The 21578-nt window shown below is 45.7% G+C and overlaps 1 protein-coding gene across 4 annotated transcripts in view; it reads right to left on the reverse strand.

The window, feature by feature from the left end:
• Positions 1–21578, reverse strand: part of LOC115537051 (integrin beta-1) — a 30746-nt gene that overhangs the window by 2972 nt on the left and 6196 nt on the right. For all 4 annotated transcript variants that reach the window (XM_030348659.1, XM_030348661.1, XM_030348657.1 and 1 more), the window contains 14 exons: positions 12009–12081; positions 11265–11350; positions 10341–10560; positions 9674–9844; positions 8871–9109; positions 7615–7773; positions 7311–7406; positions 6549–6638; positions 6162–6302; positions 2387–2589; positions 1898–2136; positions 1334–1556; positions 871–1103; positions 358–524 (listed from right to left, as the gene is read on the reverse strand). In XM_030348659.1, the coding sequence (XP_030204519.1) occupies positions 358–524; positions 871–1103; positions 1334–1556; positions 1898–2136; positions 2387–2589; positions 6162–6302; positions 6549–6638; positions 7311–7406; positions 7615–7773; positions 8871–9109; positions 9674–9844; positions 10341–10560; positions 11265–11350; positions 12009–12081 (2340 nt within the window). The remainder of the gene's footprint in view (positions 1–357; positions 525–870; positions 1104–1333; positions 1557–1897; positions 2137–2386; positions 2590–6161; positions 6303–6548; positions 6639–7310; positions 7407–7614; positions 7774–8870; positions 9110–9673; positions 9845–10340; positions 10561–11264; positions 11351–12008; positions 12082–21578) is intronic.

The raw sequence follows: 21578 nt of genomic DNA on the forward strand, positions 1-21578 counted from the left end.
CATGGCTTTGCTGTTTGCTTTGAATATTCTCCCCATTCTCTTTCAAAGATGTTGAGGCTTGGGAAGACCATCTTATGATGGAAAAAATTTAATTCAAAACTCTTTCAAATACTGCTCAGGTCTAAGAAAAGCTTGATTATTGGACAGGGGCTTTGTTCCTGCTTATATTGAGGGACAATGTGTGGTTGCGGTCTTGATACAAAGAGCAGTCCAAAAGAACCGCACATATTTTTCCACCTGAAAAGAATGCATCCTTTCCTCCAAAATTGTCTGAAACAATAATCCCCACTCCCCTCACCAAATGAGTTTCTTGGAACCTGAATTATTTAAAGGTTTGTTGAATCCCCAGACACTCACCGTGTCCCACTTTGCATTCAACTTCTCCTTCTCAAACTTGGCGAACTCCCTCCGGTCGTGGATGACCATCAGCAACTTCCAGATCAACAGCAGGGCTAAGCCTATCAGTACGATGCCAACGACCACGCCCAGCACGATGGGAATGATGTCGGGACCGGTGGGGCACTCTGTCAAACAACAACAACGTCAAGGGGTTTTCAAAGGATATCAAACAAAATACACATTTTTTCCTCTCCAAGCCAAACACTGCCTTCCGCTCTGCGCCTTTATCCAAGACAAAGGGTGTATTTTCGGTAACCCCAGCCTGCACCACCGCACGAAAAACAAAGAACCCACTCTTCTCTATAATTTCCAGCCCATCCTCCACTAGCTTTGCCTCAAGCCTCAACCCTCCCTTGCTGCATTACCCCTGAACACCATCACCCCCCCCCCCCCCCCCCCCCCCCCCCACACACACACACACTCACACAACACCACTGACTCCAAAACCCCCCAAACCCGGACTCCACCCACCGAGCTTGTCAACCACGTGCACCTCCTTGGTGTTGTTGTTGACGGCGTAGGTGTAGTAGAACCAGCAGTCGTTGGCGTCGCGCTCCTTGCAGTGCATGACGGGGTAGGCTGCGTCGTTGGGCTGGGGCAGCTCGCCGCGGTCCTTCACCTTGACCAGCGAGAACTCGCTGCAGTCCTCCTGGCAGCGCTCCGCCTTCTCCCCGGTGCCGAACGTCCGGCACTGCACGCAGTCCCTGGAGCGGTGGAGGGAGGGATGGAGGGGGTCAAGGGGTTAGAGCTGTCTCACTGCATGAGAGGGTACGAAGCAGTGCAGGGCAGTGTAGTACAGGGCGCAATCCATTCTAATCTTGACAGACAAACAGACAGATGGATAGATAGGATAGAGACAGATAGATGTAGGATAGATAGACAGATACGGGATAGATAGACAGATATGGGATTGATAGACAGACGGCCTCCCTACTTGTGTTCGATGCACACTCCAGGGCAGGTAGGGCAGGTCTCACAGGTGAGTCCCTGGAACTTGGGGTCTGTGCACTTGCAGGCGCCACACTCACAGGTCCCCCGCCCGTTGCAGATCTGCTTGTTGCTGGCCATGCATGTGCTGTGGTCCAGAGAGCAGTCACAGGCGCTGCCCTTCCAGTTGGGTTTGCAGATGCACTCTCTGCATATGCATAGGCCGTTGCCTGGACAGATCGGGCAAAATCAAATTAATTATTAATTAATAATGACCTATTTTAGGAGGGAGGGGGTGTTCCCCTCCCTGATATGGTTAGATTTCAAGTACACCAAATCAGTGTTTGAACTGATCATTCCCTGCACAAGGTCCAACCTGGTGACCCGTACATCAAGTGAAGGACAATAAGCACTGCTGCGCTGGCTTCTATAATTGCATGGAATTGTCAAAAACAATCTTAACAATGCATCTTCAACTCATGTCAACACAATGACTTCACAAACACACGCACAAGCGCACACACACACACACACACACACACACACACACACACACACACACACAACCCACCTCCACACAGCAGGCTGTTGGAGCGGTCGCAGTTGAAGTTGTCGCACTCGCAGAAGGGCCCGCTGTAGCGCTCGTCCGCGTTGTCCCGCTTCTTGCACTCGCACGCCCCGCACACGCACTCCCCGTTGTTGCTGCACAGGTCGGTGCTGTTGTCTCTGCGGCAGGTCCGGTCCATGTCCTCCGTGGCCACCTCGTTGCTGCTGCACTCGCAGTTCCGGCCCACGCGGCCTGGGTTGCACCTGGGAACCACGGGACAGGGCTTAGGGCTGGAGGTCCCCGGGTCGGGCCCCCGTGCCCCGTGACACGGGCACTTGTCACCATAACAACAACGTCGTTCCGCCCCGGACATTCATAGACATCGTTTGAAATATGCATCAATCTGTTCGCGCTATGTGTCTGGTGGGAATAGTGTACTAGTGTGGGGCATTTCTTGAGTCCAACGACAGCAATGGTGTTGTTCATGCATCTCGACACACGCGCGGGACTCACTTGCAGGCTCCGCACTCTAGGGTGCCGTTGCCTAAGGTGCAGTTGTCGCTGTCGGCGATGCCGCCGCTGCTGCAGTCGCACTCGCAGATGAAGTTCAACGTGATCTCCACCTCCTCGTTGAAGCCCAGCGGCTTGATCTTAATGGTCTCCGGCTTGCCCATCTTGGGACAGCCCGTGGCCGTCACGTCGATGGTGAACATCACCTGGAGGGGGGAGCAAGGTGTAGATTGGGACATCAGGGGCCGGTTAGAGACAGCTTTCTATTGTTTATAGTAGATTTATAGTAGATTTTATTTGGACATGGACATGACAATGTCATTGGACGAACCAGATGCATTGTTTGCAGGTGTTGTAAACTAGCATAAATGCTAGTTTACAACACCTGTCCACAGGAGGCTTTTAAAGTTTGTTTGAAAGTAGTATTAGCCCCGATAGGTCTATTTACCGTAGAACGGCGGGAAATTGATACATGAGAAACGCGTTGGAAATACGATATGCATCTTCCCGGAATGGCTTGTTTCATTTGGAGGAGAAAGTCATATCAGGGACATAAGACTTTTTTTTTGGGGTTGTTTTGTTCCTGAAGACATTCTATAGACTACTCTAGACTATCGACTACAGACTTTGTATAGTTTGTACATCGTGGCAATGTGGTGTCAAAAAATCTCAAATTTAAAGGTTGTATAGGTGATTTGCTTTTTTGGCCATTTTTGCAAAATTACTTGAAATCCTTATCATAACCCGCTTACAGCCACTGAGTTAGAAGTACTGACATGAAAATTAAACAAGTCAATCATCTGTGGAACGGGCAGGGCTCGAAAAACTCCAGCCAATCATTTCCATTGCCACCGAGTTGCATTGGACAGTAAGTACGTCAATCAAACGGTCGTACTGCACTCCCCCTCCCCCGCGCCCCGCGCGCGACCCCTTCGTGCAGTACTCGTGACCCAGAGCTCGTGACCCAGAGCAAGCTCCTGTTTGTTGTTATCCTGCGGTAGCTACTGGAACTAGTTAATCCACATTTGGACCTAGCAGTAGAAGACAATTTCCATGGCAGACAAGACGCCACCATCCCCACCACCACCACCACCACCAGCAAAGAGAAGGAAAACTCTTTTTCAGAGAGTAATTGATAATAAAAACGCTGAAAGAGAAAAACTGAAATCAAGAATAATCCTAGGCGCTGCTTTCGAACGTTGGCGGCAACTGAAGGACGAGAAGGGTCTAAAAACCGATGCTTGTGTGGCGGTTGACCTAGTTTCAAAGTTTATACCGTTTATACTCGGTAATACCGGTGTGGAGACGAGTGTATTACTCGGTGTGAAAATGTCCACACCGCGGCAACCCTAGTGAAAACCAGGACTTCCAATACAATTATATGAAACAAACATACATTTTCTAAAAATAGTAATGATTTATGTGACCGTTTAATGTTTATAACATCTGGTCCAACCATTGCAGCGAGAACGTATTCTCAGCAGGGGGTGCTGGGAAAAAAAAAAACTCAGCCTGCACTAGACTCGCAACTCGTTACATTGATAAAAAAAGATGTATAGCAGCGCAGCTCAATTACACCAGTGCATGCGCGGACAGTTGAAAATCGATCGTTCACATCCAGCTGCTCACAGAACAAGTTTAGCGCACCACCGCTACCCTCACACTTTTTCATATAACCTTCAGCACTAGGTCATATGAGCATTAAATAAATGCTGCGTCTCAAAATGCCTTGGACAGCAGCGAGGATGACTCGCTTTGCCACGGGCCGAAACAGTTCGGAGCGACCACAGCCAGAGCGAACGCAGCGGGGCAGAGGAGTGTCAGGAATTTGGTGTACACATCAGTACGGCCTATTTGCACTACTGTTTAGTGGCAATGCAGTGTTTTATTCGATGCCTTTTTATTTTCGTATATTATTTCAATGAATACAATTTATTTATTCATAAAAAACGGATCTGGTCTTCAAATCATTTTTCCAAATATAGGTCGTCTTACAATGGGGTTTGTGTTTATATTCGGACCAATACGGTACAGCGGGCGCTCACATGACGTTAAGCATTTCCTGGTGCATAATGTGACGCTTCAGAACCTAAAATCCCGTTTCTCCCCGTTGACACGACAACACATAACCGGCGTTTTCAGAAATCTCCACTTTGGCCGGAGTTTTTAGAAATGATCGTTTTCTGTGATAAGACAGGGCCTCGGACAGGGGGTGTTGCAGCACCCCCAGCACTCCTACTTCCCGCGGTACTGGGTGCAACTTACAGCTGAATGTAGTGCCATGTTGTTAAACGAAAACCTACGCTAGCCTGGCTCGCTCTCGCGAATCTCTGTTCGCGCTCGTGCATGATTGCGCGTCCAGGTACTTGGAATGGGTGGAGTCAGAGTCAGCGTTGAAGGAGAGGGGGTAGGACCATTTGAGTTGTGTATTTTCAAAATCTGCTGGCGTTTCGCAAATCACCTACCCAACCTTTAAAGCAAATATATCACATAAAATATAAACCATAATATTCTGGAAACTATAATATCACTTTCAATCTACTATTGAAAGATTACATTTCTCCTATACTATATAGGAGAATTTTCATACTCCTATATTAGTATAGGAGCATAGGAAGCTATGCAGTTTTAGACATTGATCATTCTTTGAAACTGATACATGCGAGACATGGCAAAATAAAGTTTTCTTTATGTTAAAGTATATTTATCTACAGTACTACATCTCTATATATTGTGAACTACAGCCACAAAGAATCCCATTATAATTCTCACGAACAAGGTTCTGGTTCTGCTATTTCTCAAAAAAAGGAAAAATAGACCGCTGCAACTGTTCTGTCTAATGCCGCTTTTCCACCGCACATGTAGCTCGACTCGACTCGACTCGACTCGACACGACTCGACACGGTAGCAGCACGGGTCGTTTTCCACCGGAAATAGTACCTCCTGGACGTGGGCGGGGTTGGCTGCGCGAAAGGGCTGTGACGTATTTTTGTACGCGACGCAAACAACACCTACGCAACCCACACATGGACAGAACCCACATAACAACAATGGAGGACATCGATGCGATGGTATTCGTGTTCGTATTATTAGCTGGCATGTTGAAGAAGTGGAATGTGTTGGCTGCGGCGCTGCTATGGCTGTTACCAGCATGGTTGCCATGTCGCTCTCGTGACTTCGTCACACACTCTGGCCAATCAGTGGCCGGCCGTCTGCCGACGTCACCTTTTAGCATCGGCTCAGCTCGCTTGGAACCTAGAGCGAGGCGGTACTAAAAAAAGCAGCCACTTCAGGTACCAGATACCATGTTTTCGCGGTGGAAATGCCAAAAATGCGAGCTGAGTCGAGTCGAGTCGAGCTGGTACCATGCAGTGGAAAAGCGGCATAAGTCTAAGTACTAACTCAGCAAATTGCCAAGCAAGATGGTTCCCCTTAAAAAATAACATAATATGTCAAAGTGAAACAAAGGTAGCTAATCACATGAACTACGATGAAGCAGAAAGCATTATCTGGTTTTATATTGAACAAATGTCAAACAATCGTAATACCGTAATACCGAAATAGGTCTTTGAACACTCAACTTTTGGGAGAACCCTTGTGAGGTGGAAAAGGGTGCAAATCCCATCAAATGTAATGTTTTTTGGGGGGTTATATCTTCAGTGTACACTGTTCAGTAGTCAAAAGAATGCATGAGAACCATGAGACTCAATCCAAACACAAATTAATCACAGCCAAGCGGGGGCGAAAACCAAGCTTTCGTTGCTCTCAGGTTTCTCACCTCATCGCCGATGGAGATGTTGGAGCACTTGCGTCCATTCTCCCCCTCGCTGACGATGCCGTTCTTGCAGAGAGACGTGTAGGCTATGGTCAGTCCTTCCGGCAGCTTGCTGTTCTCCAGAATGACCTCGGAGGAGAGCGACTGCCAAGAGAACGGATGAGAGATAAGGAGACCCGATACCACACTGCATTCCTCAGCGGAGCGCTATCAGGGTCCTGTACAGCGGCTTAGTTTAGCGTCCTTACTAGCTTCCTCTTGCTAGCTTATTTCCACTACATTTAGAGGCAATGCCTGTTTGAAATAAATTAATGCACACACGTTGTTCTTCAATTAAACATTAGAGGTAGAAAAAATAGGAAATATACCAGTTCATAAAATGAAACTTACATTGTAGGCATCGATAATCAGGTTTATCACATTGCTGGAGTTGGCAGACAAAGTTCCGACTGCAGACTTGGGTATCAGGTTTTTCAGCTCCTGGAGAAAGAAGTACAGAATACAAATAGTATTTTGGTGTAAACTTCGGACAGTACAGTGCACATTTTGCGGTTACTGTCAGCCACATTAGGGACTATAAAGAAGTTTATTTTATTTATTTTATAGTCTATTCTACATTGCGAGTGGTTTTTAGAAGTAGTATCCTAAGCGCCGGAAGAACGTTTTTAACCTCTGTTATCTGAATATGTTGTGATTGGATGTGTGTGACTTTGTATAAATACACTTTTTTTAAATCAAATAACTAGGGTTTGGAGGGAGTCAACATAAACAAAGATAGACTCATTACCCTAAAATGCAAGATATCAAGATTGTCAAGCGACAAAGTGTGTGTGTGTGTGTGTGTGTGTGTGTGTGTGTGTGTGTGTGTGTGTGTGTGTGTGTGTGTGTGTGCATGTTTCTTTTAAAATCTTCTGGGTCATGAGAGGGGCCACAGCTGCCCAGACGGTCGGGCTCTGAGTTCATAAAACATGCTTCCATTAACTAGCAGCAGATGTGTGGCGTCAAATTACTGGGCTTCTGATGCATGCGTCCGCCTATGCTGCCCACATCGGTGATCGAGGGAGGACTGTTTTTAAACAGGATTAGGGATTAAAAAAAAGTGAAAATGAGAACAAGACAAAAGGAGAAAAATGAGAAGGTGAGACAACGTACTTTATACACCGGCTGGAATTCCTCCGTGACGGCGAAGATGGTCTGGATATTGTTGTCGCTCAGCTTCTGAACCAGATGAGCGATGGATGGATAGTCCTAAAATAACGGGTATGGGGGGGGGGGGGGGGGGGGGGGGATTTCTGATTCAATCCACATTGAACTGCAAACTGTCATCGCGACCGACATCAGTCGAAACCCGAGGCATCACATCGTCAACCAGCGATCTCCTTTCCACATACGGAACCGTTACAGAGTCAAGTATTCAGAGTAAAGTATTCCTGATGCTTGTTTTCACAGAACTCACGTAGTAGTGGCTCATCGTGTACATGTTGTTCTCCAGGTGACACTTCCCGTCGTTGGGCAGCACGATGCCTCCCAGCTTGCCGTCGCCGGCGAAATGGAAGCCGGCGTCGGTGGAGAACACCAGTAGGCGGGTCACGTCGGTCCTCCAGCCGATCTGGTCCTATAGGCAAGGCAGTGTCCGGAATAATCGATATTCATAAGGACCGAGTGTAAGGCCCAATCCTATTTCTACCCCTTACCCCTTCCCCTTCCCCTTCCCCTTCCCCCTCCCCCTTGTTTTGAAGGGGTAAGGGGTAAAAATGGGATTGGGCCTTAGGCCCAATCCCATTTCTACCCCTTACGCCTTCCCCTTACCCCTTCCCCTTACCCCCTCCCCTTACCCCTTCAGAACAAGGGGGAGGGGTAAGGGGAAGGGGTATGGGGTAGAAATGGGATTGGGCCTAAGAATCGATTCACCTGAGGGTCTGCATTCTTATCTTCATGATTCTGAACCGATTCACAACTTCCGAAAATCTCCCAATTTATTTTTTTGTCTTAGATTTGCCTTTGTGTGTTCACAGTTTTCAGTTTATCTCACTTTTTTTTCAAATGTGAAAACAACATAATCTTATGCGCACTGTCTTCATAAGGGTTTGTCGACAGATTCGTAACGACTGGAGCAGATTTGGAAATTAGAACCCTGTGCTGAGAATGTACTGAATCGAGAATTTTCAATCAAATCGATTCCCCAGTATTCAAACTCAAATTGAAATCAGTAGATAACGAAAGATTCACCGGCCTACTTTTCCTCAAGGGCTGATTCCATTCCACTTAGTTCAAACTTAGGAGCCTTTTTTGAGGGCAAAGCATTGTTATTAAGGTATCATACAAACTACTATGTTTAAAACAGTAGGATATTAAAAATGGATTATACTAGTATCCTAGTACTTATCCTATTAATCCAGACCCCAAGTTCAATACGTAACCCAACCACAGATGGTTGTTGTTAAAAACCAGATCCGGAATTCAGAAAAAACCCGACTCGTAACAAGATGTGCAAGGGAACGCTCCTTCCTACTTACAAACCTCCCACCAAGTGCACGTTTACTGCCTGTCTAACAACATAATCACCTTTTGCCATATTAACCCGGGTTGTCTATTGCTGCCAACAACGGCCGCGAGCTAACACCGAAACACACCTGAATCGTACTACACTTTTATTCCCTCTTCCTCCAACCTCTTCCCACCCCGTCCCGGGCGTTTGCTCCCATTACGTACCCCGCACACCGCCACCTGCATGATGGCGTCGAAGCCCCCCTCGGGGGAGTCCAGGTTCCCAGAGATCTGCTGCTTGCCCACCAGCGTGTTGAACCTTTTGCCGTCGCTGGTGAGCTTCAGCACGTTCTTGTAGCTGAAGGGGCTGGTGCAGTTGAGGCCGCCGGTGCACGGGTTGAGGAGTTTGGCCGGCGTGGTGCTGATGTAAGGCATGACCGTCTTCTCCACGAAGGAGCCAAAGCCTTGTTTGGGGGAAGGAAAAAGACGATAATGCTCAGTGTTGTGTTTGCAACGAGTATTTGACTTCATAGATCTGCCGGCGTTGTGCGTTCTGTGATATTAACACTTGCTAAAATGGCAGATTCAATGTCAAGCCTTACCAGACATAAATGGCGAAAAGCAAGTCAACTCAAAGCTCCTTTTTGGTGACTGCGAGAACCTTGCGTTCAACGCCAGTGTCCCGCAAAGCACGGTTTGGGTGAACATGTCCCCGTTGTATTTCAGTGTGTAACTTCCGCCAGAGAAAGGGAAATCACACGCGAACATTGTGGGAAGTGTATTCCTTGAATGCGGTTTGGTACAGCTGGATGACAAAAGGTCTGCAGACTGTTCCTGTTCTGTTTACTTGTGTGCTATTTCAGAGCATAATGGTATAATAGGAATGAGTGCTTCGTTTCATTTACTTTTTTGCATTCTGCATTTTGCATGAATTTCACCAAAGCTGTTCTTTCGATGTTCATATGGCTGGCTTGTCTATCACTATGCAGACATCCATTTAGAATGAAGATATGCACAACGGTCGTCACCTATCCTGAAGTCGGAGGTGATCTTGGTCATCTCCTGCATCAGGCTGGTGCCCAGGTTCTTGACGTTCTCCAGGTCGTCCTTCATGGAGTAGGACAGGTCCATGAGGTAGTACATGTCGATGGGGTAGTCCTCGGCCCGCTTGAACTTCAGGTTGAACGACTGGGGCTCCCCTGCACACACACACACACACACACACACACACACACACACACACACACACACACACACACACACACACACACACACACACACACACACACACACACACACACACACACACACACACACACACAGGTTACAGCCACTGTCCTTTCCACTCGACATACAGACGAAATCCAAGTCATCCCCGTACCTTAAACCTCAAAGACAAATCACTAGCACGAATCACAAGACTAGGACGGAAAAAAAGTTCCCCTCTCAATGTTTACATGCCAAAATCGGTGCGCACAAATGGTGCTACACAAACTCTCAACAACAACATACGCTCATACGCTGAAACACAGGGTTGTGGTCCGAATGGATTGGGCTCGGGGGATCGGGGGAAGGTAATAACCCTGCCTTGTGCTATAGTTATGGATCACAATGCTGTCAGTATTTAACAATGTGCATTCTCATCGTTTTTGAAACATTGATTCTCCGTTGGTTGGCGCGGCGTGCGTCTCTCACCGGCCCTGAGGGTGATGGCGAGCTTCTGGGGCTGGATCTGGGTGATGTTCTCCAGCCTCAGCTTGTCCGCCCCCTTGAGGCGGTTGGTCACTGGCCTGTCCAGGAGGACACGCTGGCCGCCGCGGGGGTTCTCGATGTCGGCGAGGCTGCAGCCGCGGATCAGAAGGGACTGCAGCTCGTCGCAGCGGCTGGACACCGCCTCCCCTTGTTTCAGGAAGTCCTGGCGGGTAAAGGAAAACGTTAAAGCGTCCATCAGACCCTCAGAGCTAGGGCTGGGGGATTAATCAAATTTTGATCGCGACTTTGATTTTAGCTTTTAACGATTACAAAACTAATATTATCGAGTTTTTGATATATATATTTTTTTTTATTAAATGTTTTATAGAAAGTGCACAACAGCTGGATATTGGGGATATATGTCTATTATTTTAGATTTGTGCATTTTTTTAAGGCGAAATTTCAAAGTTCTCTCTTACATAATGTGTTTTTGGAGAGACATGCTGAATAAATACATTGTGTTTTCAAACCCAAAATTGTTAATCGTTTGAATAATCAGGATTTCAATGTTGACCAAAATAATCGATTCGTGACTGATTTTTTTCATAGTCGAGCAGCCCTACTCAGAGCCGATCGCTAAAATGGGTTCAAGCTAAAGAGTGATTGTGTCCAACCTTGGTGACATCACCGCCTCACGTAATTGTTACTTTTAATTGGGTGAAATCGGGGTCAGGTGACGTACATTTTTCGAAAATCAGGGTTAACGGCCACAAAAAGAAAGAGGAATCCACAGAAACCGTTGCACAAGCAGTTTTTCAACGCTCCCTGCTGTTTGATGGTGCTGCACAATGTGCTTGGATTGAGGCCTATTGTATTCTACCGGACCATTGAGCTGAATATACAGCTGATTGCTGGGAATCCACTCACTGGGTGTCGGCACCATCCACATTTGGCTCCAGCCTGGATGCATTCCCCGCAGTACTTAGCATTGGCATTGATGCACTCATTCCCCTCTGAACAGAAGACAAGGAGGGGGAGAGAGAGAGTCAGACACAGAGACGGAGACAGGGACAGACAGAAAGAGGGGGGAGAGAGAGAGAGAGCGAACAGTAAAGTCACACCAGAGCGTTGCCACAGCGCTGTCTGTCCATGCAGACTAAGAGGCATTGGGCACCCCGGTCACTCACACTCCCTGTGTGTGGCTGTGGAATGCTAGCATAGATCTTAATTTAGCCTCGGTATCTTTACCTTTAACTAGCTTAGCTTAGCCTATACCCGTTTTCCACATGATAATTAGCTTCCCCAATGTTATGCTCTACCTAGAGCAGTATTTCTAGCTAATAACATGATGACGTCATTATGCTTCAGAAATATGTTTGCTCTCTGGAGAAGCGCAGTAATAGCCATCAGACGAATTTTTTCGTTTACCATGCAAGGCCAGCTCTGCTCTAAGTACATTTTGTGTGTGTGTGTGTGTGTGTGTGTGTGTGTGTGTGTGTGTGTGTGTGTGTGTGTGTGTGTGTGTGTGTGTGTGTGTGTGTGTGTGTGTGTGTGTGTGTGTGTGTGTGTGTGTGTGTGGGGGGGGGGAGTCTGGTCACAGAGAACAGCATCCCAATATGTCTGCCATATGTGAACTGAGCCTGAAACAAGGTTAGGGATGGATCTCCTTACCTTTCTGAGCACGACTGATACTGCAACAAAACACACCCAGCAGGGTGGCTATCAAAAGCAGCTTGAGCTCCATCTGAAACACAAAGCAAAAGCAAGGGTTGGTGGGTCTAAATATATATAATTTCATTAATTTTAAAAAGCATGAGGTCGATCATTTGTTCGCAGATGTGTGAGATGTCCTATGAGACTTTCATTTCCTGGACCTTATGACTCAGTGGTGCTAAGTGGTTAACAAACAAGCGATTGCATCTGGAATAGAGCCTTGGAGATGTAATTGGGGGTCATAAAGCAGCCAGTGGGGCAGGCGCCTGGCTATTCTAGAGTTTGTCATCGTTTGGGTCGCTCACAGGGACAGGAGAGAGGGAGGAGCGGCAGGGCTGATTCAATCAAACAGCTTGCACCTGAATTCACTTTTTCAAACGCAAACAAATACACCCACCGGACCATGGCTTCTATGAATCTGATGTTGCTGCAGTGTTTTATTAGGGAAACATCCTTCCTAAATAATGTGTATTATTTGGGAAGGATGTAGGCTACATGCACAGTAGGCTACATGCATAATGTAGCCAACTTAATAACTTGTATTTTGCTAACGTATATACCAAGATATAGATAATAAGGCAGATAATCGGTATGAATCCTCATTAGGCCACTGCTCTTTCATCCACCCCCACCCAGCCAGGCCTCACTGTAAAAAAAAATAGCGACAACTTCTCGCTCCGAACAGCAAGCAGGACTGACTTATAAGGCCAAACCGTTCGGAGGTGGGTCTGGCGTGCTTTGGCGGGGATCTGGCGGGAAACCGGCACATCTCTGCGAGATATAAGTGGTAATGGAAAGGCAATTCAACGCGCCATGGTTTAGCATGGCCAAAAGGGCAAATTGGGAAGGGCCATGTCGGACTCCCTAGAGTCACCCCTCTCCCAAGTCTCTTCTATCGCTCGCTATCTGTGTGTGTGTCCCCTGGGTCACCCCCCAACCCCCCTATTTTAAAGCTCATGACTTACTAATGACCCGGCACTTAGATGGCTGCTCCCCAGGGCCAAAATAGCAATTAGGGGGAGACAGGAAGAGCCACTCGGTACAAAGAAGACGGCCGGGAAAAGGCCATCCCTGACTTCTGGACCTAAACAGCTATCTGGTCAATATTTTTTATAACCTATAGGGGATATATTTAGCGGTGAGCGGTATTCGAGGGCTGGTGCTTCTCATTACCGTTATGATGATGATAAATGCCAAACTACTCTCTCTCTCTCAAAGGACAGAGACGAGCATGTGGTTTGAGCAGCAATCACATACAGATGATTGCTAACGCCGTGCTTCTTAATCATAATTTGCGAGCCTTGCTTGCAAATTAGTAACAGTGGGCGAAGCAGCATGATGTGAGCTGTTGTGTTTAATTTGATTATTATGGAGATGGTACAAACAATTAGTTTTAGCCTCACTGCAATTCCGCTTAATAAGATGATCGACGGTCATATTATCATACGTTTTCAGTAGCTAATCCCTCTTTCATAATGTGGTTTGCATTAGAAACGTCGGAGGGCAGCACTTTGGCTATTTAAGGGCGAACCCATGGATCTAAAGACCTTAACAGTACCAGCATTAACTTAGGAAAACATCCAGAACTTCCTCACATCATTAGCTGTCCCAGGATCTATTTAGAAGACATTCCCCTGCAATGGGATGGAAGGAAGCACGCTTGTCCACACAGGCATGGTGTTAAATGAAGCATTCCTGAGAGTGCACGTGTGTGAGTGTGGGTGCCTGCATCTCCGTTTGTACAGATGCATCAGGCCAGACAGACTGTCTGCAGCCCCCAGATTAGATAAGCAGCTTTGAGCCTCATGTTACAGCTGTGTGCGTGTTTGGATTTGTATTTGTGTTTGTGTGTGGGTGAGGGTGTGATTGAGAGAGAGAAGAAGATTGAAAAAGAGAGAGACAGGAAAATAGATATTCCATATCACTAATAATACCAAATTCCAAAAAACAAAATGACACACACAAACACACAAACAGACAGCTCACGCCATCCTGCACATGCTGTTACCATGGGTGTATCATAGCTAAGCTGTTGCTGATGTTACCTTAAAACACTTCCCTGCTATTTATAAACGCACACCCATAGTTAACGTGATAAGGGTATCACATAACGCGGGGAGCCTGGGACTAAACATAGAGCACTATTGTTAGCTAACGCTAAAAGGGCATCGTGGCTGCAACCAATTGTGAGGACCTAAGGCTGCGCTTACTAACGTTTCAACCGATTGTAACGCCATAAAAAGACGCTGGAAACTTCGAACACCACCACCACATTTTTTTGGGGAAGAAAAACACCCAGAGTTGGGCTCAATGTGTTCACAGAGCCAGGCACTTATTCAAATGCAGAGCACGCCTATAAAAGTGCCAGAACTGTGTCAGAATGGGACGGCTGGGGGTTGTTAACAACCACAGCTTCTTCTTTGCAAATTAGATTTAGTAGCTGAAGTGGAGAATAGGCTACAACAACACGGCAAGGGACAGCTGTCAAACAAAGAGCAGGCTGTGCTTGTTTAGCGTTTCCCCCAAAACAGGAGCTAGCAGGACAGTATCCGGGAATGAAAGGAATGGCATCTATCTGAAGTTTGGCTGCTAAGAGTCCATAATGGGAGTCCAAATATGTCAACACACTCCATAATTGGGCAAAAGGAACAACGCCAAGAAAGATTGGATAGGATAACACATTTCATAGTCAGATTTGTTTTGTTTGAAAAGTGCCGGCCAAGAAGAGAAGCAGTTGCAAACAATGTTAATGTTTGGGCTAAAAAGCTGGAGAACGCAGATCCATACCCAAAGGAACTGTGTCACGTTGACACTGTGATGGAAAGAGAGAGGCGGGAATTTCTCTCTTCTCCCAACCAATGTAACCAATGAGAGAGCATGAAATAACAAAGCCACATTTGAACTGAGGCAACTCATATCTGTTCTTATGCAACTTTTCTTTGCTGTAGCCTGGTCCCAGAACTTTTTAAAATGTATGCCGCAAGCACAGACAGTACAAACTAGTCTTATTGAGTCATATTTCTTAGCTCATGTATTATATTTTTTACATGAATATCATTTAGATGTTAACTAAAAAAACACTCCTGTGTTTATTAATGAAGAACCACACAGTGTTAGGTTAATAATTGCACATCCCATTTGATGGACACTGTAATCCAACTTGTTTTATTATTCCCGGGGCATACATTTCTTGGCTGATGGGTGAGACCCATGGGTGGGAGTCTAACCATTAACCCAACAAAAAGCTACACAGGGACCTGGCACTCTCACACTCCAGACCCCTGGGTCACCTTCTCCCTCTGAAACACAGCCCATCTTCAGTATATAGCGCCTGTCGATCACACCATGAGGTGCCGCAGTAAGTGAAGTCCCAGTGGCCCCCAGGCTCCTGTACTGGCTCACCCTGTGGCTGCTGGGAAGGTGACGCATGGCTGACACCTTGGTGGCTAAAACGGGAACTGGCTTACATTCTAAAGGGTAGTCACTGCCCCTGGACAAGGGTGGTCTAATAGGGACCAGCTAGCTACATGCCTAAACCATGCCTACATTACGGGACGTTAGAGAACAAATGTTATCCGGTGCAGCCGTGACGCAGGGGGGAGCGATTGTTTTGGATCGTTCCAGTGCTTGCAGCACGCTGACTGCCTGGTCATGTGACCCGATTCGTTTTCTTGGGACAATATTGTCGCAGGTGTTTCCTGGGGCCTTACTACAACCAGATTTTAATATGAAACAAAGAGAGCCATTTTAAAGGTCTGTGTCCTTCTGAGTTATTAACCCAAAGCAAATGTTTCTTCATTAAATAAGACAGTGTGTGTGTTTGTGGGGGGGGGGGGGGGCAGACGCTGCATCACAGATCTCTTATTATCCACGAGGGGACCAAACTTTCCATTGCTAGCTACTCCAGAGAGAGAGAGAGAGAGAGAGAGAGAGAGAGAGAGAGAGAGAGAGAGAGAGAGAGAGAGAGAGAGAGAGAGAGAGAGAGAGAGAGAGAGAGAGAGAGAGAGAGAGAGAGAGAGAGAGAGAGAGAGAGAGAGAGAGAGAGAGAAGTCATCACTCTAGCTATTCCTTTCCGACTCAGGATTAGTGTTCTTCTTACAAAGCTTGTGAAAAGAAGGAATGGAAAGAAGCAAAAACAGGAAAAGGCGGACCATACAGTTCCCTCACTCAGGGAGGCAAGATTGTTTTCTTGAGTTTGAGGGAAGTAACCGATTCCACTTTCCTACACTTGGCTGAAATAGCCTTTAATTTTCTCTCTCTGACTGTCGACCAATCTCTCATACTTTGGCCTGAGAGCTGTCAGTGGTGTATTTCTGTGGCATTCCCACCCCAGACTCTTTACCCAGGAGCACCAACAACACAATCCCTTTTTGTTGCTCGACTCCCTTTTCCTGCCGAGAGGAGTTGTACCATCAACCCCCTCCTGCCTCTGACATCACACCTTCAAATACCGCTGACAGAACATGGCCAGTACCCAACCTACCAGACTAAAGAGGAGTACTGAAATAATGATCAGTCTGTCCCTGTTTCATCTCTATATCACCCCCTCCCCCAAGACCAAAGCTATGAATCAAGAAACCCTTTGAGAGCCGAAGAAAGGGGAGGACTTAACTCTGCATCGATAAGTCTTGCGATAAATCTGCTCATGACACCAGTGTCTGTACTTTCTTATCTGACCGCATCGGGACGGCTGACTATGATGTCGACTCATTCTTCATATGATTCATCGGGAGCTTCCCCCCTGGAAAGGGCCGGTGGCTAGAGCCATCAGTGGTATTCTCATCGTAAGCGTGGTATTCAGAACGACTAGTGTACCCATGGTCACAGATCCCATTGGGTACATCTCAATACGACTTCCGCTAAGTTGTATTAAGATCTGCGCCCTTGAGTGTACCAGTGAATGCGTTTTGGAAACATGTTTGTGAACTCATATGACCCATTAGGGCTGGGTATCACTAGGTACCCCACGATACGATACTATCACGATATTTTACCCACGATAACGATAATATCACGATACAGCGATTCTGCGATTATCGATATATTGCAAGAAATTTCACCCACGATACATCACGATATCTGTGTCACTGAAGAAATTCAGAATTTATTACAAAAACATTTTATGCAAAGCAGAGGCGTCGTCAGCCCCTTTTTACTGGGGCACGTGCCCCAGTAAAAGTCTCCAGTGCCCCAGTAAAATTCCATTGATCATTATTAAATTCATCTGCAGAAGCGCCGCTCTCGCTATGGAATCGGCAGGATTCATCAAGTGCATCTCCTGCTGCCTCTGGAGTCTTCAGTCGAGCCTGCCTCTTACCAGCCAATCAAAAAACGAAAGGGGCTACATAAAAGCCAATCAGAAAAAATACCCCTGCTGTATCTGGGTAAGATTTAACGCAACAACCAATGAAAAAAATCAGTTATTTACGGATTCGTCCACGTGACTCTTCTGAATGTTTCAGTGGTAAAGTGTGTCAAGTATGACCAAGTGTTTCTTTCTGTTCAATAGTCTAGATAGAACTTTATCAATCCCCTGTAGGAGAAATTTGTTAATAAAACAATAATGGTAAAAAAAAATAAGGAATCTCCCACTTCCGGCTTCCATGAAAGAGAACCATACTAATTCACGCAATAGCGTTGATGCAAATCTAGCATTAAAGGTTAATTTAAGGAAGTTCTCTCCAGTCACGCTGAAACTAGTTTGCTAGTAGTAGCGCTTTAATTTGCAGCGTAAGAGAATTCTGAGAAATCTGAATGCTGACAAAATTCTCAGAATTCTGACACTGCAATTTATTTGCACGCTACGACTAGTGAACTACTTTAAAAAGAAAACTCGACACTGCGACCAGGCGACAAATGACTGGGGAGAACCTTCTTAAATGAACCTTTAATGCTGGATTTAATTATCAGAATTCGGATTTTATCCAAGTATTCTGACTTTATTATCAGAATGCTGAATTTTATCTCACAATTCAGAGTTAATTAGCCTATTCGATTTCTGAATTAAAATTCTTGTGATGAATAATCTACATTTGTACAGTCGATGTGCAGCACTTTAATTCCCGTCAACTTTGTTTTCTAACACCAGCATTTCCACAACTATGCTCATGTTCGTGACTGCTATACAAAACCATTTATAGTGCATCTATTTTTCTGCTGGGTAGTGATAGTCGCCCTAAATGCAGCTTTAATTTGGGCTCTGATTCTGAATAAATGCCGCTGCTGAACTGTGTGAATAAATAAAGGGAACTGAAATCTAAAGAAGACGTGTGGTTTTGATGTACCGTGAATTCCAGCTGAAAGTGGAACATTGCTGCCATCAGGGGAAATTAATGTAACCTAGGCATATTGTAAGTAGCTTTCAATTCCTTGTTTTTTTGTTGATCATGTTTCGTTGGAAACCACGGGAGCTGGAAACAGCCCAGAGTAAGTCATCTCCTTTTTTAACGTTACAACAAATTCACAACTTGTTTGACACAAACAATGACAACTTGATTGCTGTTAAAGAATGTTGCCCATAAATTGTCTGTATTCAAAACTTGAAGTTTTAGTGGACAAAAACTTCCTTAACACAAAAAAGGAAATGATGGATATACAGGGTGTTTTTAACATACTGGATCCAACAATGTTCCCAACACTGACACAGATAATTCAGATCATTGCACTCACAATTCCTGTAAACAGTTGTAGTTGTGAGCGATCTTTCAGTGTGTCGAGAAGGCTCCACACCTGGCTTAGGTCCACCATGGGGCAAGGAAGGCTTCACCAACTTTCTCTTTTGTCCATTGAAAAGGAGCAACTATGCAAAGTGAGTCAAAGCCACGTTATTGACCGCTTTGCCACCATGAAGGCGCGCCGATACAGCTTAATAGTGAAAAAATTATCATTTAAAAAGGCTCTATGCAGTAGTGTATGGCCTTATTTAGTTTAATTTAAGAGCTTTGATGGTTCTATAACATTTTCCAGGTTGATTGGTGGCAATGAGCCACCTCACCTTAAGTCAGAAATTCTATTAGTTTTAAACCTTGTTTCTTGCCTTTTTAGTACATGTCGTTCTGGCAAAATTATGCTGTTTCCACACAGCTTCTAAATAAATATAGATGTGTAGACTTCTCCTGATAAAGAGGTGAAGGTCATAAAGAGACTTTTTGTTTATTTGTCAGTTACCTTATTTGTAAATCTTTGAGATGTGTATGTGTTTAAATAAATATAATTGTACGGTACTCATGAATCCATCTTTGCGTCTTTACCTTTACCAGTGCTTTAATATAGCCTACAGTATGACAGTGACAATGATTTTGAAGCTCGTACATAACCTTCTGTATCCATCTATTTCATATTGTGCACACGTAAAAAAAAAAATGTTGGCAGTTGGGGGCCTGTGCCCCAGTAAAACTCTAGGTCTAGCAACGCCCCTGATGCAAAGTAACAGAAAATTAGAAAACAAAATAAATGCAGAAAACATTTCATTGCTTAGTTTCATTCGCTCTGTTTACAGTGGATGTATCGCAATGGCGAGGCGCACACAGCCTTTAGCCGTGTTCTGTAAATATTCTAGAACACACGGGAGTCCTGGAGCTCTATATCAAAATATTATCATATAGCCTACATAGATATCTATATAATATATATTATATCCGCCAAAAGATGTGTGATCCGATATTATGAATCTCAAACGACCGCGTTGGGTTCTCCGACGTTCCTGGTTCTTCAACGTCCTCATCAATGTGAAGTAGACCGAACCACGACAAGGAGGAGAAAGGGATTGTTCCCGAGCAGCGCTTAGGCACCTCCGCCTCCGGCGGTGGTCCCAGCGGGTCTCAAGCTGGAGACATTCGCCGCCAACAATCCCTTTCTCCTCCATGTCGTAGTTCATGTTCTTGAGGGAGTCATAGCCAAAGTTCCTTCCCCCCAATTCATTCTCAACCTTGGCTGAGATATCCCCCAATACGAGTCTCGTTGTAGAAATACCAGAGACGAGAGTCCGACAGAACGGTTATCCAAATAACAAGGAAGTGTACAACACTTGCGATACAGTCCTGGAGCTCTATATCTAAATAATATCATATAATATATAGAAATCTATATCATTTAATACATATTATCACGGCCAAAAGCGGTGTGCGCCTCGAGACGATATAATGAATCACAAACGACTTTGTCGGGTTCTGCGACGTCTCTGGTTCTTCCACTTTCACATCAACCTGAAGTCGACTGAACCGCGCGCTGCCGGCTGCCGGCTGCCCGCTGCCGGGCGATGGTGCCTCGCGGCAACCGGCGGCATGACGCAGTTCATGTACTTCAGCCAGTCAAAGCCAAAGTTCCTTTCTCCCAATTCCTTCTCAACCATGGCTGAGATAACATAACCCCCACAACAGTCTCGTTGTGGAAATACAAGACACGTCAAAGAACCGACAAGAAACACTTGCGTTACAGTGTGTGTATTCACACAAACACACACACACATGTGGCGCTCGCACGGTCGAGTCTCATTGGCGGGCCAACGTCTCTGGGCGGGCCAGGCAGAGTAAGGGGAGGAGCTGAGATTCCTGATGACGTCAAGAATACAGACATTCCAAATCAGCGCACTTGAGCCTCCGTTTTTTCAAGGGCGAGCAGAACAGCTAGTGCTCGTTTTACACCAAACGCAAGTTTTAGCAATTGGGGGACCATAGGCAGGCTAGGGGAACTCATTTTTATGTTAGAAAACCTCATAAAGTGAGATTTTCATGTCATGGGACCTTTGAATATCGATATTTGGCGTCAGCATATCGATAACGTCCCGCAAGACGAAATATCGCGATATGTCGCAGTATCGATATTTTGGCACACCCCTATGACCCATATATATTAACTTGTTGAGTAAATGCATTACACATGACTATGTTTGAAAATTTAAGTAAGTTGAAAACTGAACTTAATATTCCTTTGCAAAGACAAACACTTCTGGTCATCTGCCCTCATAAACATGAAACCTTTTAAAATAATTTTCTTTTAATACCAAAATCAGCCCAATACTGGTGTTAAGAAAGTCCCAAACCACATTGAAGCCAGTTGGTCCTTCCAGTACGCAAGAGTGTTTTACGAGACTCATTTCTTTGGGTGGAAGTGAAATCTGAAAGGAACTTTCAAGAGAGGAAATCAAAAACAATTAAGCTCTGCAGTTCCTTCCTTAAGAAATGCATTTGCGTTAAAGGGCTTTTGCCTCTCGTCCGGTTAGGTGTCTTGCCCTTCCAACAGAATCTTTGAACAGACGATGTGGTAGTGGAGGTGCACGTGGCGACTGGAGGCCATGCCGCCAGCCACATCGCTGTTCATTGGCTGAACATCTGTGGTGAAAATAGCCACATGGCTGCGAACAGGCTATTAGTAGCTCATCCTCTACATCTGGCCTTCTGCAATCACTGTTTTTAGGCTAACTCAATTAGGTTTACCTCTGCTTTTTCAATCTGTGCCTAAGCAAGCACTATATATCTCTCAGCAGCACAAATTTCAGCAATGGGCAGGAAGATTGCTGCATGCCTGGAT

The sequence above is a fragment of the Gadus morhua genome, chromosome 23 (assembly GCF_902167405.1).
Source record: "Gadus morhua chromosome 23, gadMor3.0, whole genome shotgun sequence".
NCBI lineage: Eukaryota > Metazoa > Chordata > Actinopteri > Gadiformes > Gadidae > Gadus > Gadus morhua.